This window comes from Megascapheus bottae, chromosome 12 (assembly GCF_031878675.1).
Source record: "Megascapheus bottae isolate mThoBot1 chromosome 12, mThoBot2.hap1, whole genome shotgun sequence".
NCBI classification, from domain to species: Eukaryota; Metazoa; Chordata; class Mammalia; order Rodentia; family Geomyidae; genus Megascapheus; species Megascapheus bottae.
Window position 1 is genome coordinate 46919798 of NC_143520.1, and position 19882 is coordinate 46939679.

General features: G+C 42.7%; 1 protein-coding gene and 1 pseudogene across 2 annotated transcripts; one reads left to right on the top strand and one right to left on the bottom strand.

The window, feature by feature from the left end:
- Nucleotides 1-682: 682 nt before the first annotated feature.
- LOC150056487 (5-hydroxytryptamine receptor 5B) lies at nt 683-19882 on the top strand. 2 transcript variants are annotated; one of them, XM_090342459.1, is made up of 3 exons: nt 683-1447; nt 7383-7391; nt 18783-19882. In XM_090342459.1, exons 1-3 carry the CDS (start codon nt 683-685, stop codon nt 19113-19115), a joined length of 1107 nt encoding a protein of 368 aa, XP_090198585.1. In that variant the 3' UTR covers nt 19116-19882. The 2 variants fall into 2 exon arrangements, with proteins under 2 accessions (XP_090198585.1, XP_090198586.1); XM_090342460.1 differs by lacking the exon at nt 7383-7391.
- LOC150056488 (proteasome activator complex subunit 3 pseudogene) lies at nt 16163-16740 on the bottom strand (annotated as a pseudogene).

Sequence of the window (19882 nt, forward strand, 5' to 3'; positions counted from 1 at the left end):
CGGGCGCAGACCTTGGATCTCTTTTGCCCAGAGAATCCGGGAGTGAACTTGGCGCGCCAGGAAGAGCGCTTGGGACAGAAGTGCAGAGAACAGGGCCGGGGATGGAGCCCGGTGGAAGAGTTTGCCATTTACAGACTCCAACACCTGGGTCTGCAACTTTGGGGTTCAGGGACACCCGAGATGCCCGGAAACCACAGGCACACTCTCTGTCCGGGACGCGGTGGGGCCGGACATCCTCAGTTAATGCGGGGGACTGGCCAGCCGGCCATGGCGACCCGCGGAGGTGTCGGTTACGAAACTCCCCCAGGATTTCCAGAGCGTGCGATTGGATTCCCTACGCCCGTCCGCCCGCGGAGGCGGCCAGACCCGCGGGGAAGGCGCCGCGGGCCCGGCTGCCGGCGGTGCGTTCTCGGAGCCCCCCTCCCCGGCCCCCTCCCAGACCCGCGGCGGGGGTGGGGCGACTCTGCAAGCCCCGCCCCTGTGCGGGGACCCGGGGCGCGCACCGGAGGGGTCTCCCCACCTCTCCTCCATTGGAAAGCAGGTTTCCCGCGGGATGCGCCCAAAGGAGACTGCAGCCCCACCGAGGAAGCAGGGCAGAGCGACCTAACGCAAACCCCGTTCAGAGCTCCCCGGAGCACACGGTGTCCACCCGCGGCGTCCGCGATCGGAGCCCGCGCGCGCCATGGAAGCCGCTAACCTCTCCGCTGCCACCGCTATTGCGCTGGGAACCGAGACGTACAACGGTAGTAGCAGCGGCGGGGTGGTGGGGTCGACCCCGGGCGACGCCGTCCTGCCGGGCCGGGCGCCCCCGTTCTCCGTCTTCACCGTGCTGGTGGTGACGCTGCTGGCGCTGCTGATCGCCGCCACGTTCCTGTGGAATCTGCTGGTGCTGGTCACCATCCTGCGGGTCCGCACCTTCCACCGCGTGCCGCACAACCTGGTGGCCTCGACGGCCATCTCGGACGTGCTTGTGGCAGCCGTGGTGATGCCTCTGAGTCTGGTGAGCGAGCTGTCGGCTGGGAGGCGTTGGCATCTGGGCCGGAGCCTGTGCCACGTGTGGATCTCCCTCGACGTGCTGTGCTGCACCGCCAGCATCTGGAACGTGGCGGCCATCGCCCTGGACCGCTACTGGACCATCACGCGCCACCTGCAGTACACGCTGCGCGCGCGGCGCCGCGCCTCGGCGCTCATGATCGCGCTCACCTGGGCGCTGGCGGCGCTCATCGCCCTGGCCCCGCTGCTCTTCGGCTGGGGCGAGGCGTACGACGCGGGGCTCCAGCGGTGCCAGGTGAGCCAGGAGCCCTCCTACGCCGTCTTCTCCACCTGCGGCGCCTTCTACCTGCCGCTCGGCGTCGTGTTGTTTGTCTACTGGAAGATCTACAAGGCGGCCAAATTGCGCTTCGGGCGCCGCCGCCGCTCTGTGCTTCCGCTGCCTGCCGCGGTGCAGGTGAGCAGGGGTTCAGATATGTTACTGGGGGGCCGGGGTGGGGGGAGAGGGACGGAAGCGCGATCGGGGACGCAGGGGAAGGAGGAAGTTTGGGGGCGGGAGGAGAAAGTTTGGGGAGGGGGACCGTGGGCGGCAGCTCGCAAGGGTCGCTTGCCAACGCAGCCCCCGGAAAAATCTGCCACCTGCTTTTCCGAAGAGCAAGTGGGGTGGCCTGTCCATTGCGCGCCTGCTGTGCCAGCGAAGGCCTTGCCACCTGCTCGGTGGAATTGGTGTCATCACCCACACCCGAGGGCTGAACCCCAGTCGGGGATTGTTTGCAGGTGCAGCTCCGTCTCTCTCCACAGTGATGGAGTCACATCCAATCCGCAGCAGACTCTGTGCCTTCCCTGCCTGTCGGAAGCTGTGTTCAAATCAGGGCCTGGGACCACCAACTTCTTGGTTCTGTCTAGACTGGATCTTACAGGACTGTGATTGACTGGAGTTAGACTTGGTGTAGATGAGGAAATTCCTCTGGCTTTTTTTAGGTTATTCCTGGACAAACTGGATCCTATCCTATCCTCTGCAGTCTAGTGATACCTCGCAATCAACTCCACCTGCCACTTCCCTGAGAAAAGGAAAACAATGAAAAATTTTAAAATCCAAGTGTCACTAGGTGCCTGTGGCTTACTCTTGTAATCTTAGCCACTCAACAGGCTGGGATCTGAGGACCATGGTTCCAAGCCAGCCAGCAAGAAAGCCCAGGAGACCCTTATCTTCAGTTAGCTACCGAAAAAAAAAAAAAGCCAAAATGAAGCCAGAATGGTTCAAGTGGTAGAGTGCTAGCCTCCAATACAAAGCTCAGGACAGTGCCCAGGCTGGCCCTAAGTTCAAACCCTAGGACACCCTCCCCCCCCCCCCACAATCCTTTGGTTATCACTTTCCTTTGGTTATCTCAGTGGTGAGGATGTCTTCTAGTGATTTTGGAGAGAAGCAACAAAATGGATTTCAATCCCAGCTTGGCACCCATGGCGAAGATTCCACGAGCTGAGGAATGGAAGGCACCTAACATTATCTGATTCATGCTGTTCAAAGAAAGTGGCTAGAGAAAAATTCACTGGGTATTCATTGGCAGCATATGAGGGATAGAAGATTCCACTGGACATGTAATGAATTGAGGAGTTGCATTCTGTAAGGCCTCTGATACTGTGTGGAGCTTTCTACCTTTGGCCAGTTTCTAAGATATGCCCAGCTACCACTTACTCTAGAGATCCAAACTGTTCTTTTTGTGAGTCAGGTATTCCAGGCAGTAACTTCACGGTCTCGAGCATTGAAGGGTTTATTTCACACTCTCCAGTTTATGCAATACATGGACTGGGCAAGGGGTGCAGAAGAGAAAGGTTTAGCTACTGTTACTTTTGATTGCAGAAAATTAACCCAGGTACTTAGGCTACCAGAAAGCACATGCACTTTAAAAAGGAGGCTCTTTTTTTAAAAAAAAATTAAATAGTAGAGGAATTTTTAGCATAAAGTAGGAATGTCAAGACTATAATTAGAGATGGGAAGGAGAGCTCTATTCAAAATTAATGATGCTCTTTTAAAGGTCCCTCAGAAATGCCTGGGGTGATTATAGCCTTTCTGTCTGATTGCCAAAGTAAGGCTGACTTTTAATAATGACATCAAACTAGCAGGCACTTATAGAAATCAGAGGGAAGTAGACACTGGAAAGGTTTGCCAAACTGATCTTTCTGGTTATTTTGGGCATATTTCATCCAGGAATCTGAACAAGGTGGGTGATATAAAGAAGTGGTAAATGGGTGGAGAGATGGCTTATGATAAGAAGGAAGGACTTTTGGGCAAGAATAAAAGATGGTGTTTAAATACTCCTGGCATGTTACCTGGGGCCCGCTCTTCTCACTCTGGGCCTTAACTCTCTTAGCTTACTTACTCATTGTTGATACTCTACCACTTCAACCACACATCCAGCTTGGCATTTTTTCTAGTTAATTAGAGCTGGATTGTGGAAGACTTTTCTGCCGGGGCTGTCTTTGAACCTCTACCCTCCATAGCTCAGCTTCCTGAATAACTAGGATTACAGATATGAGCCACCAGTGCCTAAGGGCCTCAACTTACGTAATACATAGAATTTTTCTGTCATGGCTAAGAGCCTTGAGTCACGGGAAGCAGAGACTTAACAAAATACGGCATCTCATTTTTTTGGTTGTCATCAAGGCCTCATTCAATATCCTGTGAAAAGTTTATAGTCAGCATTTGCAAATCTGCCGGTTATATGACACCAAAAAACCCCCAACAACAACAGATATTTAAAATAATGTGCCAAGAAATTTATTCCTGTACTTTCCCTCACCACACCAAAGGAAATAATGTTAAATTGGATTTAGGTGCTGTGAAGTGTCGTATTACTTTGTGAAAATGGAAGAGGCCTCTTTATGAAATCGTGCATCTCCACCATCCTTTTTTTTTTTCTTCTGCAGAATTCTATGGCTAGGTCCTAATTTGAAAATAGTTTCAAAAGGGAGTCTGTCATAGTTCTTGAACTGTTAATTTGACCTTTGGAAAATGAAAATTTTGAAAGTATGAAATATAAAAAGGTACAGAGAGTCAATTTTGTCTTCCAGGGACTGTGTTTGATGTTTTATAAGTTATTATATGCCACAATAACGGGCTATGCCCCCACTCCCATCTCAAAGAAACTAATTTCACTCTCATACTAAGTTCAGTGTGGGTCTGGTAGCCCTCCTGCACAACTCTCTTGCAGATGGCAAGACATGGATTTGATTATTGTTGTTTTTTAAACTATGGTATCTAGTATATGTGACCTCCAAAACTGATGGGGAAAGAGAGATGTGTGGATATACACTAGCTTGTAACCATCTTCTCCTGGGGTGGATATAACATATAGCTATCAGGTGGAGAAACTGATCTGTACCAGACCTGAAGTATTTTTCTTAGTTCATGCTGTCATCAGGCATTTGACTTCTGAGTCCCGTTCCTCTGTACCAGGAAGGACATCTCACGTGCAGAGCAATGAAGCAGTATAGCCCTGTCAAGCTGGATTCCAGGGAACAGGATCTCCAAACTACTCACACACATTAAACCTTTCCAGGAGAGCTTAATGTAAGCAGAGTCCAGACATACTGTCACATCTCTCAGTGAATCAATTGAATCCCTGGTCTGGTGACCTTACTCCTTCCTTCTTTTTCCTTCCCTCCCTCTCTCCCTTCCTTCCTCTTTTTTTTTCTGTGTACTAGGGCTTGAACTCAGAGCCTGAGCTCTTTCATTCAGGTTGGTATTCTACCACTTGAGCCACAGCTCCATTTCTGGCTTTCTTGGTGCTTAGCTGGAAATAAAAGTCTTGCAGACTTTCTTGACTAGGTTGCTGTCACTAGTATTGCAGGTATGAGCCTGGCACCTGGCCCTTCTTTTCATTTTTAATTAATTAATGTTTAATTTTTCTATTCAATTTAATTTTTGAATTAACATACATTAGAAATATAAGGATTGCATTGTGATGATTCTGTACATGTGTACAATATACTTTGAACAAATCCACCCACTCCATTTTTATATTCTCAATTCTTCTCTTTCTGACCCCTTTTTCAAATAGGGTTTGAGGGGCTAAATATGATGTCTTCAAATATGCTAGTATGTATGTGTGTGTGTGTATGTAACTTGATTCTCTTTAGCCCACAACATCTTTTCCTTTCCTATCTCCCCAAGACTTCTTCATTTTACATTTACACCCTGTATTGTTATTAACCATCATTCTCATTTTAACTCTGTATTCCACAAATGATCAAGAACATACAGTGTTCGGCTTTTTGAGCTTGATTTACCTCACATAACATAATGATCTCCAATTTAAATATATTTTTAAAAAACTATCTTTTCTCTAATGTGTACACCTTTGTTAAAAATCAATTGGCTATAGATGTCTAGGGTTACTTCTATGCCTCTGTTTTGTTCCATTGATGTGTATATTGGAAATCAGGTAACAATACTGCTACCTGCTGTTGTTTTGCTCAAGACTGCTTTGGCTATTTGGGAGTTCTGGTTGCATATGAATTTTAGAATTGTTTCTGTTCCCCTAGTTTTGTGAAGAATCCCATTGATATTTTGAAAGGGATTTCAATAATTCCATAAATCACTATGGACCTTTCAACACCGATTCATGAACACAAGATGTCTTTTTACATTTGTGTGTCCTCTACTCAACATTGTGGTAATACTGGTGAAAGTCTCTTAAGCCATCTATACTGGGGCTAAACTAGATTGTCCAGTGTCCCACAGTTGCAAGGACCTACCTATACAGTCCCAAGAAGAGGGGAGATGTGCCTCACTCAGATCCATGCTGAGGCTGGAATAGAAAGAAGTCAAAACTCAAGGCTGTCCCACCACTCTACAGTTTGTCTGGAAGGTCCATATATGAACTCCAGCTTTCTCACGTCACCTTTTGTTTCTACCAGGAGCTGTGCCTCACCACAGAGGGCCTGACACTGGGTGCCAAGATGGGCCCTGTGTTCACTTCCACACTGTGCTCCACAGAAACTTGAGTCTCACTCCCCACTCTGCTGCTGCCTGAGATTGGAGGAGGGCTGGTGGGGACATTCAGCTTCTGTCCTGATGCAGTTCCAGCAGCCCAGCCATCCCTTCCCAGTAATGTTCTTCCTTGCTCCACTGCTTCACAATGCTTGTGCTTGCTTTTTCTTCCATTTGTTTTTCTCTCATTAGGTTGCTGCTGGAGGGTAAAGGAGGGGGAAAGGGAAAAAATGTAGACAGCTGTGATGCTGGACTGTGTTTACACATTTGATTTGCAGTAAGCTTCTCCTTAAATCTATATGCTTCCCAGAGAAGGTTGAGCCTTTCACTGCAAAAGTGCAAACATAAACTCTAAACTTGATTTTTTTTTGGTAGATCACATAATTTCTTGCAAATTACATCATTTTTTCTTTTTGACTTGGCTCCATCCCTGAGCTTTTTGCCCAAGGCTAACATTCTACCACTTGAATTATAGCTCTACTTCAGGCTTAAAAAATTCAATTGTTATTATAAAAGTGACGTACGAATGGGTTAGAGTTACGTAAGGCAAAGAGTACCTTTGTTTGTGGAAAAGGTCATCCTTTCCTTTGCTACCAGCCAGTTTGTTCCTTCATCCCATCCACAAGTTGATGTTGTATAGTTCATTTTCAACATAGTCTACTGAGTACCACTGCTGCATTTTTTCCAGTTCTGAGACTTGAATTCACTGTTCCTGAGCTTTTTGCTCAAGGCTAACACTCTACCACTTGAGCCACAGCACCACTTCAGGCTTTTTCTGAGTGCTTTGTTGGAAATAAAAGAATCTCACTGATTTTTCTGCCTGGTCTGGCTTCAAACCCATTATCCTCAGATTTTCTCCTCATGAGTAGCTAGGATTACAGACATTAGCCACTGGTGCCAAGCATCATTGCTGCATTTGTTCAACGGCTCTACTTCCAACTTACTTGATGACTAATTGGAGATAAGAAACTCATGGGCTTTCTTGCCTAGGCTGGCTTTGACCTCAAATTCTCAGATCTGAGTTGCTAGGATCACTGGCATGAGCTAATGGTGCCCAGCTGCAAATGAAATCTTTGACCTTTCTGTCAAGTAAGCCACATAACTCAATTTGCTTACCTTTCCCAAATCCTTCCCTGGAGAGTGCTGCTCACTTGACCTGGCCTTCCTGTGTGGTTTACCTCCAGGCTGGAGCCAGGACTCCGAGAATGGAGTGGTCCTCATTCTTGCACATGGTTGAATAAGGGACATATCAGAACAGCAAGACAGGATGATGAATGTATAAATCATGAAACCTTTCCACCCTCCTGGCACCTTCTCCCTGTACTGAGTGAGCATCGCTGATTTGGAGGTCAGAGAACTGAAGGGAAGAGATGTGATATCAATTGAGAAGCTTCCACAGGCAGGGCATGTAAACAGGAGATTCACTGGGGATCAGATGATAGTAAACCTGAAACACAAATGAAGCCTAACTTCAAGAAGGCATTGATTGCATTTTCCTTTCTCATTTTCCTATCCCAGTGGATACTTGCCATGCCTGAGCAATTGAACCCCCAACAACCAAAACCATGTCTTCCAGACATTAAAATGATAGCTGCCCCTTAAGCAAAAGTGCATTCTGTTGTATGTCTTTCTTGACTGAAGAAGCGGGTGATTTGCATCAAGCCCAACAGTGTGTTTATAAGGAATATTTTTTTATTTGCTTGGTTTCTTTTGCACAAGAGAAGAAGCTGAGAAACTTTCCTGTTATAGGTTGTCAGACAAGCTAGACAGTTGGTTTACTTGGAGGTGGTATTTTGGTTACTTATCTCTTGTAAGCAAGTTGGAGAAATCACACTTGGGGAACTTGGATGTCACAGAGAAAATGAAGCCCAGCTATTCTAAGCTCTAACTTGAGCACTCTGTTTAGAAATGGGGCATAGCAGTTAGAATCTAACTTCACGTTAACTCCACCAGGGGGGAGCTCTCAGTCCTCTTTCTTACCATAGATGTCATGGTGTTGATAACACTGGGATGAGTGTGGTCCCCAGATATCAGCCTTATGAATTCTGGTCATACTGAATATGTGACCAAAGGGGAGGAATGTGTTTTAGAGAAGGGAAGAAGGGGGGTACTAACTACATCACACTGTAGTCTCACTGTAATCCTCAGAATGAACCTGTGCCATAGAAAAGGTTTGTCTTTGTTATAGGTGCAGAAATGGGACTCAAAGTGGATTCATTACTAATGGCTAATGCTCTGAGCCTTGTTTCCTCATTTATTTCTACACGGTTGCTGTCATAACTAGGGTCCTAGACAAATGTTCAGAACTGTGGAGGACTTCTGACTTTACCCTATTTGCTGGTCAGGCCATCTCAGATCACTTTGTGGGCAGAAAACCCTGGAGGTCAAAGGAGGCAGTTAGCAGCAGTGTATTTGCACTAGCCCCCTTCCCACCAATGCTGTTTGGCAGGGATCCAAATCTGCATCATAGCCCAGAAAACCTCAGACCAGGGCACCCAGCCTTGTCTAGAATTGGACAATAAACAAACCTTCCCTCCCCTCTTACAATTTTAGTTAAATTATTATGAGTTACAGCCCTTGTTGTGTTCCTATAACAGAATATCTGAGATATGGTAATTTATAATCAATGGAAATGTACTGAGACCACCATTCTGGACGATAAAAATAATTACCCTGTTTGTCTCAATAGTAATATCTATAGTCTGTCCTAGCTACAAATTTTGTGAGTGCTAGATCTGGGTCTGTACACTTGGTGATTTCTATGCCAATCCTTTCTGAAAATAGAACAGGTGAATTAACATGGCAGTGTTCTCAACACCAAATATACATCCACAATTTCTTTCCCTGTCACCTGTGCTGGTTGGAGAAGGGGCTTTCAATGCTTTCATGGAGAGGCAGGTTTAGAGAGGCAGAGAGGTTTGCTAGTTCTGAAGCCTCAGTCTGATACTGAGGCTCCTGCTCTTATTATTTAGCATTGTAGGGATCTTTATTCTCTTCCCTGAATAATTTTTATACCTTACCTTAATCTGTGAAATACATATGCATATATATATACATATTTGTCCTTAACATACATTCTACACACACACACATGTGGACATTTATGGATGTATCTGTCCATATGTATATATGGTGCTATGGTGGTACATACATACTTGATTCTGAGGCTTGAACTTGCTAAAGAGGTGTTCTACTGCTAGAGCCATGCCTCCAGCTCTTTAGCCTTTTTAGATATGGTCTCACACTTTTGCCCATGGCTGATATTTAATGTTATTCTTCTACTTCTATCTCCCATAGAGATGGGACTATAGGGAGCCTTCTGGTCCTGGGGCTTGGACTCAGCTACTGTCTCCTGAACTTGTTTGCTCAAGGCTCATAGTCTACCACTTGAGCCACAGCTCCACTTCTGGCTTTAACTGGAGATAGGTTTTCTGGATTTCTTGCCTAGACCATAATCCTCAGATCCTGGCCTTCTAGCTGGGATTTCCTAGCTAGGATTACAGCATTACAGAAAATTCTCAAAGATGTTCTATACATTGAAAATCAACACAAACATGTTACTGACAGAAAAACAGCACCTAAAAATCGTATCAGTTAATTACTGTAAAAACCAATAAGCCACAGGCCCTAATGAAACCTGGCTCACTATTTTTTTATTAAAAGATTTTATTAAGAGACATTGGAACTCATAGGCATAGGCAAAAGATTCTTGAACAGTATCCCAGGGTCTCAACAGATTGGAGAGAGACTCAATAAATGGGACTCCCTAAAAATAAAAAGTTTCTGCACAGATAAAAGCATAGCCACAAAAATAAAGAGACAGACAACCAACTGGGAAAAGATACTTACCAATAATACATCTGACAAATGCTTAATATCCAGTATCTACAGGGAACTCAAGAAACTAATCCCCCCCAAACCCAACAAACCAATCACTAAATGGACAAAGGAACTAAAGAGAGACTTATCAAAAGAAGAGATTAAAATGGCAGAAAAAGCATATGAGAAAATGTTCATCATCCATGGTCATAAAGGAAATGCAAATAAAAACAACCCTAAGAAATCACCTTACCCCAACAAGAATGGCCAAGATTTTGAACTCAAACAATGACAGATGCTGGCGGGGTTGTGGAGAAACAGGAACCCTACTGCACTGCTGGTGGGATTGTAAACTAGTTCAGCCACTCTGGAAAGCAGTGTGGAGGTTTCTTAAAGAACTGAAAATTGACCTTCCCTGCAATCCTGCCATACCACTTCTGGGCATCTATCCTGAACATCATAACCCAAGATATGATAAAGACATCTGTTAATAAATACTTTAATTAAAAAAAAAACTCAATATGGACATGGTAATGGAAATATAAACATAACTATATAAACATAAAAACCTATCACTGTATAGACATGTTTTATTTCATAAATTAATGTTTCTATGACATACAAACCCTTAGCCTAATTTTGATTAAATTCTAAAAACTAAGCCCCAGTGATTGTATATAGAGATTCCCTTCTTGAACATTTGTTTGTTAAACTTATTATTTGAAATATTATGTAAAAAGCAGTGTTAATAAATTCTTTAATAAAAAAATTAAAAATAAAAAAGCTCAAAAGGGAAATTGAAAAAAAAGATTTTATTAAGGGCTGGGAATTTGGCCTATTGGTACCACATACATAGCAAAAAGCCAGAAGTGGTGCTGAGGCTCAAGTGGTAGAGCTCTAGCCTTGAGAAAGTTCAAGGACAGTGCTCAGGCTCTGAGCTCAAGCCCAGGACTGGCAAAAAAAGAGATTTTATTAATACTGAGTTTTTACATCATATTTCAAGTGTCATGTTTAACAAACAAATATTCAAGAAGAGAATCTCTACATGCAATCACTGGCACATAAATTTAAGAACATAATTAAAATTAAGCTGAGACTTTGTATGTCGTAGAAACACATTGATCTATATAACATTATGTCCATAGAGCATATGTCCCATCATAGATTTTTATGTCTATGTAGTTATATTTATATCTCCAAGATTGTATCAATGACCTTGAGTACCGAAATATTGAGTCATTGCCCTTGTACTGTTTGGATCTAATATCCACATATCATGGAGGCCATGTGCCTTTTGTTTCTTTGGTCTTGACTTATCTCACTCAGCATGATTTTCTCTAGCTTCAACCACTTCCCAGAAAATGCCATTATTTTATCTTGTTTGTTGGCTATGTAGAATTCCATTGTGTATATGTACCACATTTTCGGGCATCTTGTTGTTTCCATGGCTTAGCTACTGTGAATAGTGCAGAGATGAACATGGCTGAGCAGGTGTCCTTATCATATCCTGGGTTATGATGCTCAAGGTAGATGCCCAGGAGTGGTATGGCTGGATTGTAGGGAAAGTCTAGTTTTAGTTTTTTTTTGAGAAACCTCCAAACTGCCTTCCAGAGTGGCTGTACTAGTTTACATTCCCACCAGTGGTGCAGTAGGGTTCCTTTTTCTCCGCATCCTTTCCAGCATTTGTCATTGTCTGAGTTTAGAATATTGGCCATTCTGATTGGGGAAAGATGGTATCTTAGGGTTGTTTTTATCTGCATTTCCTTTATGACCATGGATGATATGCATTTTCTCATGTTTCTTTCACTTAATATTTTTTGATTAATATAGTTGAAGTCTTTCCTTTTCCCCTTCCTCTTCTCCCTTCTCCCTTCCCTTTCTCTTTCCCCTTCCCCTTCTCCTTTCTCTTTCCCTCCCCCTCTCCCTCTCCCTTTCCCTTTCCTTTTCTCTTTCCCTTTTCTTTTCCCTTTCCCTTCCTCTTCCCTTTCTCCTTCCCTTCCTTTCCTTGGTTAAGCATGCTGAGACCTTGTACATACTAAATAAGCATTCAAACCCTGAAGTATGTTCTTAATCCCAGAAATGTTTTTTTTAATGAAACAAGAAATACTGGACAAGATTAGGCCAGCCTTATGTTACTTTAATCATTATTGGTTTTTTATTTAAACTAGTAATGTTTTTAAAGAAGTTTGAATTCCACAGCAAAAAAAATGGTCAGAAAGTCATATTACCATACCCATACAACCTCCCTTTACCAACATCTCACACTGCAATAATACATTTGTTAAAATTGATCAATCTACACTGAAAATCAGTAACACTTAAAGTCCACAGTTTCTATTAGGATTCAATGTCTGTATTGAATTTTGTGAGTTAGGCAATTTTATAATACCATGAATCCACCATTGTGGTATCATACAGTGTAATTCAACTGCCCTAAAAATTGTCTCTGCTCTGCTCAATTGTCTCATCCTCTGGCAATCATACTTTTTTTTCTTGTCTCTGTAATACTATATAATTGGAATCATGCAATGTTACTGACATTTTTGTACTAACTTTAGACCCAGAAACCCTGTTATAATCTATTATTAGTTCCCAGGGTTTCCTTATTCTTGATTCTTTCAGAGTTTGCCATCTGTGAAGTTGTATTTCCTCCTTCCTAATCTATGTAATTTTTTCATGTCCTTCTCTTTGTCTTATTATAGTAAAGATTTGGTACAATGCTGAAAATCCCTAGCAAGGATATCTTTGTATTGCTCCTGATCTTAATGAATTTTCCCCCTTTCTTATTAAATACTGTGTTGTTTATAGAATTAGTTTATGTATATACTCTATCTAAAGTTGAGGAAGTTCCCATCTATTCTTATTTTATTGAGAGATTTTGTTTTTATCAAAAATGGTGTTGGATTTTGTGAAATGTTCTTTCTCCACTCATTCTTTTAGTCATGTGGAGTTTCCTCAGCTGGTTATTGTGATGGATTCCATTAACAGACTCTGGAATGTTGAACCAGCCTTGCATTACTGGAATATATCTGAGTCTTCCATACTTGGGATAGAGTTGGTATATAATACTTTTTTGTATGTTGTTGAATTCTATATGCCATATCTGCTGGAGATCTTTAAATCTGAGTCTATATTTGTTTTTTTGGTTTGCTTTTAATAGAGAGGGCAATTCTAGCTTCATAGAATGTATTTTAATGTACTACCTTTTCCTCCATTTTCTGGAAGAGATTATGGAGACGATAACATTTCTTCCTTAAATATTGGGAACATTCGCCTTCCATCTGGGTCTAGTACTTCTGTTTTGAAAAGTTCTTCTTCTTCTGCTTCTTTTTTTTTTTGCTAGTCCTGGGGTCTGAATTCAGGGCCTGAGCACTGTCCTTGGGCTTTCCTCAAGGCTAGCATTCTACCACTTAAGCCACAGCACCATTTCCAGTTTTTTCTTTGTATGTGGTATTGAGGAATTGAACCTGTGTCTTCGTGCATGCTAGGCAAACACTAGGCCTCTAGGCCAAACTCCCAGCCCCCAAAAGTTATTCTTAGTTCTTAATTCTTAATTCTTAACCACCTTTTTCAGATGGTCCCCTATTGTGTGGTTTTTAGTTTGTATCTGGCCTTCATGGTATTATTTCATTTACATCAGCATATTTGGGGACATAATTGTTCACATTATCCACTCATTGTCTATTAAATGTTCATGAGATCTATATGATATTCTTTTCCATTTTGTATGTTAATTTTTATCTTTCCCCCTTACCACAAATCCCCTTTTTTATTGCCTATTATAGGTCTTAAACTCAGGGCTTGGGCTCTATCCCTAAGCCTCTTTGTGCTCAGGGCTTGTGCCCTACCACTTGAGCCATAGTGCTGCTTCTGGCTTTTTCTGTTTATATGATACTAGGAATCAAACCTAGAGCTTCATGAATGCTTGGCAAGCAAATTCCACTAAGCCAAATTCCCAGCCCTCCAAGCAGCCCTTTTAGAAAGATTTTTTTTCAAAGAAAAAGATTTGGCTTTATTGATTTTTCTTTGTTGATTTTCTATTTTCAAACATCAATTCCCACCCTACCCCCTTTTATTTTGTTAAACTCAGGGCTGGGCACTGTTCCTGAGCTATTTTGCTGAATGCCACAGCACTACTCACTCCCCCTCCTTTTTTTGATGGTTAATTGGAGGTAAGAATTTCAGGAGGACATTTCAGATTGAACTGTGATCCTCAGGTCTCAGCCTGAGAAGCTAGGAATTATAGGTGTGAACCATCCACGCCCAGACAATTTCCCTTAAAAAGGTTTTTTTTTGCCAGTCTAGGGCCTGATGAGCACTGTCTTTGAGCTTCTTTATGCTCAAGACTAGCACTTCACCACTTGAATCACAGTGAGACTTCTGGCTTTTTCTGTTTATGTGGTGCTGAGGAAACTAACCCAGAGCATGAAGCATGCTAGGCAAGTACTGTAGCACTAAGCCACATTTCCAGCCCCCAATTTCCCTTTTATGTCTTTTACTATGTATTTAATTTGTTTCCTTTTCCATTTACTTTCCTGATGGTGGAAAATTTTTAACGGTTTTTAGATTTGTTTCTTTCCTGATATATGAACTTGCTATAAAACTTCTTTCATGCCTTGTTTTTGTTGCAGGAAATATAGTTTAATTATTTTTTTTAGTTGAAGCTATTTATTATTTTTTGTAGGAGGAGGGGAAGGGCTTTAGTTGGGAGGATCTGCCCAACTAAAATGCTATTGGGTTGTTACTGAGCATATTCATGGGAAGGGAAGGGAAAAAACTGATTCCTCCTGGGGGAAATATGATCAGAGGTTGGAAGACAGAAATGGGGAAAGAGTAAAAGTCAGAAGTAAACATGACTCACTGGCCAGTTGACCATAGATATCAACTCTCGCAAGGGGAGAAGAAAAAAGCTGAAGGGTTAACACAAAAGTTGTAACAATAAGTGATATCTCTTGAAGTTTTGAGAAGTAAATCTTCTAAAGTTAGGACTGCTCATCATATTGACACACATATACACATGCATATACACATGCATGTGTGCATCTGTGTATGTGCTTGCACACATATAGACACACTAATTACTGCTTTCCTTGGAGGCACAGTACTATAAAAGAGAGAAGTATTTCCCAAAGGGAAAGCCCAACAGGAGCGGCAGCATCTGGACCTCAGTTGCAAACACCTCATCCCTATGTACACCTGCTGTGAAAGAAAGAAAGCAGGAGTCAGAGGACCAGCTTTTTGCATAACACCAAAAAGAACTTGAGTATCAGAGGAAAAGGTCTACCCCATTCCTCTGTTTCTCAGATCTTGGTTCTCCTTCAACTTACCCTGGATACCAAATGGCTATATTACCAGGAGAAAGGACAGGCCTAGGACTTTTCCCCAGGTGAATGAAAACTAAGACACCTGAAAGTTGTCTTTGTGACAGAGAAGGGAGTGTTGGTGAGGGAAGAGGGTACATTATTAGGTAGTGGAGTAGGAAAATGTATATTCAGAATGTACACAGAATGAACTAGGGGAACACAGCTGAAGGCCTTACATGTTCCTTATCAGATTATGTTCACAGTAGGAGGAATATAGATGAGAAACCCTAAGTCATCATCAGGAAATATGGGGCAGGGAGGACTACCCAATGACCCACAGAGAAGCAAGAGACAGCAAGATGTCTCTCCTATCCCAAGCGCCCCAGCTGCTAAAAAAAAATCTTTCCCTATTATCAATCTTAACTACTAAACGGCCAATAATCAAAAGGAAGAAAACATAAAGCCTAAGACACAGGAGGAGAGAAGGGGAGAGAAAAAACTCAACTATTCTTTTTTTTTTTTTTACTTTTTATGACAATTAGCTTTATTGCAGTTATTCTTTTTCATATATTTTTTATTGTAATTAATAGAAGGGTTACATGATATTTGCCAGATAGATGGTGCATTAATTCCCATACATTGATACCCTTTCACATGTCTTGGTCCCCATTTCCCTCCCCCCCACCCCCACTCCTCATCTTGTTTTCCCCCGTTCCTTATCCAATTTCAAATAACCAAATACAAATATATCCAATATATCAGGTAACAAAGTGAGATACTGTTGTGCCAATAACCTGCCTACACAAACCTGGAATTCTCTAGAAATCAGGGCAGGCTGGCTATGGGGCATAAGGGAAGAAACAGAGAGTTCCTAAGGCCTGAAAAAAGAGGTAATATGTCATAGAACTAGATGTGAGTTTCATTAGACTCTAAAAACAGAGAGGTGTGATTACCATTTCCAGCCAGTTTCCTCCTCACAATAGTCATATAACAAACGCAAGGCAGGGTCATTCAGGAGCCAGACTCAGAGTCCCCTGGCCCTGGCCCTGGCTTTGTTTCAGTACAGTGTCTCTGCATTACTGCTCTGGGGCCATTTGATCTCAATATTTGCCAGGATCATGTCATGTAGAGTTATATACTGATTCCTCAGCTCTGGTATGATGAGCTGAAGGCTGATGTATTCCTCTTCATCAATCTCTGTCACTGTGCGATGATAATCCTCCACTTGGGGACATTTAGCTATTTTAGGAACCAATTTGGCTCTTGGACTATAGTATCTAGAAATCTGGTCCAGATTAGATGCAGCCTCACTCTCAACAGTTCTTAGCTCTGCAACTGTTTCTTACTGAATAGAAACTCCAAAGTTGTTCCCATCTTCTATCCTGGGAGTGAAGAGCTGAACCCACATTTTGAGCGTTACATTTCTGGATCAGCAGCTGGATCTCAGGTCTTTCTTTCTCAATAATGTACACCAGCTGTTAGTTGCTTTTTAGCATCCCACTGGGCATCACAAACACCTTGGTTTCTTGGAAGGCTTCTTTACATTCACCCATCCTTCGTTTCTCATAACTGGGACCATGCAAGCCATCATGACTATTGGTGAGAAGAATCCGGGTCAGGGTTGGGGAGATTCATGTCTGAGTGGATCTGAGTTAGTCATGGATGTTTAAAATTGGTTTCTTTAAAAAACTATCAAGTTCTATCGGGTGTGGTGGCTCACGCCTGTAATCCTAGCTACTCAGGAGGCTGAGGTCTGAGGATAGAGGTTCAAAGCCAGCCCTTATCTCCAATTAACCTCTAGAAAAGTGGAAGTGGGGCTGTGGCTCAAGGGATAGGGCGGTAGCCTTGAGCTGAAGGTCTCAGGAACAGTGCCCAGACCCAGAGTTCAAGACCCATGAAGACAAATCAACAACAACACCCCCCCTCAAAAAAAAGACCCCCAAATTAACAAGTTCTAACAAGTTCCTTGGGAAAAAATTTGACACCAAGTCTTCTGCCTCCTTGTGATTCATTCTCTAAAAGAGTTGGCCTTGAGCTTGATTTCCCCTTCAGCAAGGAGGCCATGGCTGTCCATAGCTGTATCCATTCCACTGGAGACCAGAGGCGCTGTGGACTCTGGGGAGTGGCTAGAGGGACCTGAGGATCTCGGGACCTAGCCGTCCTTGCTGGCTCTCTCACTGCTTGCTCCATCCTTCCCTCCATGACACGTCTGCCCACCCGCCTGTCTGCCTGCTGCCTCTATTTATTATTATTATTATTATTATTATTATTATTATAATAAAGGTGATGTGCAGAGGGGTTACAGTTACATAACTCAGGTAAAGAGTACAAGTACATTTCTTTTCATCTGTCCATTTCTAGTAGAGAGATGTTGAAGACTCCAAATACAAGGCTGGGTTCATCTATTTAGTTTAAGCCTTGTGTACTTTGATGATGTTAAGGATTGCTGTCTTCTTGGAGTATTGGCCCTGCAGTTATTAAGTAATGTTCTTCTGCATTCCTAATAACTTTCCTTTGAATTTTGAAACCACTATCCTCACTTACTCATTTTATGACCGAAGTCTATTATGTACATCCTTTTCTATTCCTTTACTTTTTTTTTTTTGCCAGTCCTGGGCTTGAGCTCAGGGCCTGAGCACTGTCCTTGGACTTTCTCAAGGCTAGAGCTCTACCACTTGAGCCTCAGCACCACTTCCGGCTTTTTTCTATGCATGTGGTACGGAGGAATCGAACCCGGGTTTTCATGCATGCTAGGCAAGCACTTTAACCACTAGGCCAAATTCCCGGCCCCTATTCCTTTACTTTTAAATCTATGTGTCTTTATATTTGAAGTATGCTTTTTGTAGACAACATATAGTTTGATCTTATTTATTGTACCACGGTGACAATCTATTTAGGTGGTAATTAATGACACAGATGTATTTTAAAAATATTTTATTTTTTGTTCCATTAGTCTTATACTCTTTCTGCATTTAATAATTCCAATAATTTTTTTCTCTCCTCTCATCAAATCAAGCATAAATCTTTGCACTCTACCATTAGGCCAAACTCCCAGCCCTGGAATCTGTATTCTTATGAACTTCACTAATGCTTAGGAGTCCACTCAAGTGGGGTAGGAATGCTAGAGGGTGTTGGTGGTGAGTATTTCCGCTTCCTTGGGTAGATTAGGCTTTGGTAAATTAACTTCCAAGGAAGGTGGGTGGGCCTTGTTACCAAAGATCAAAATGATCTGAAATATTTGAAAATGGATCTTCCATTCCCACCACTTGCAAAAAGCACAAAGTGAATTCCCCAGTGTTTACTACAAGAACTAAATAGAACTCCTGATGTTAATAAACTTACGAGTGTGAGCCTCACTCTCCACCCTGCTTACTGGCAGGGTCCTCAAAGAGTTTTAACTCTTGACTTCTCTACTGTTGGCCTCAAGCAGTTTGTCAACTACTCTTTAAGTTTTCCTATCCATCGCTCCCATTCTGGTAAGCTGTGATGACTATATTCACCTGTCTTTCCTTTCTTTGGAACAGCATTTAGACTTGTGATTTCACTTGTCCAAGAATTGTTGCTGCGCTCAGGTCTTGAGTTCAAGCACTACAATTGACACACACACATACATAAAAAGAATTATGGATTTTTCTTTTAGTCTTTTGTTCCTTGTTTTCCCCATTTTCTTTTTTCAGGTGAAGGAGGAACCTAAGACTGAGATGGTGTTCACAGCACGTTGCCGAGCAAGCGTGACATTCCAGACAAATGGAGAGTCATGGAGAGAGCAGAAGGAGAAGCGAGCAGCCATGATGGTGGGGATTTTGATTGGTGTGTTTGTGTTGTGCTGGATCCCCTTCTTCCTCACAGAGCTCATCAGCCCTCTCTGTGCCTGCAGTGTCCCCCCAATCTGGAAAAGCATATTTTTATGGCTTGGGTATTCCAATTCTTTCTTCAACCCCCTGATTTACACAGCATTTAATAAGAACTACAACAATGCCTTCAAGAGTCTCTTTACCAAGCAGAGATAAAAGGAGCTGGAGAAACACATGAACAGTTCTATTTCCTTTCACCAATGATGCAGAAGCCGTCCCGTCACAGTTGAACACAAATATTTTGAGCATCAGACCATTGGGCCTGGATTGTAGAAGAAGCGATGTTAAAGACTTTCACAAAGACAGCAAATGCATGACAAGTCTGCAGTTTTGCCTTCTACCTAAGTGCTTACCTATGTACAAGGTAGACATTACTAAATGATTATGGAGTACTCACTCAGTGAGCAGAAATTCTGCCTCTGAAACTTTTCAGAACACCAACTTAGGCAGTTACTGCCAATTGATGCAAGCGTAAAAGCTGAGTTGCCTTCCCTTTGTCTAATACCACATTCCTCCATGAGTGTCTTCCAGGCTCATCAGGAGTCTGTCACCTTGTGAAAGATCCAACTAGACTCAACTTAACTTTCTCAGCATCTTACAATATCCCCAACAAGATTGTGCACCTCAATTTGTAAGACGAGGATAATTCAGTGCAACCTATACTACTGAATCTGATTCTTAAAGAGGAGGTCTGGTGATATAGTAGCAATGATTTATTTTTAAATTAGTGGGAGAGTCCACTGGATACTAAGCTTGCTCTTTAGACTGGTTAAACTAGAATTCATGGACAGTCATATAAACAACACCACTCCTTTTTTGCCAGTCCTGGGGCTTGAACTCAGGGCCTACACCACTGTCCTTGGACACTGTTTGCTCAAGGCTAGTGCTCTACCACTTGAGCCACAGTGCCACTTCTGGCTTTT

What these genes read in the sequence shown, in the direction of transcription:
- LOC150056487 (XM_090342459.1), top strand. Translation starts at nt 683, where the DNA reads ATGGAAGCCGCTAACCTCTCCGCTGCCACCGCTATTGCGCTGGGAACC.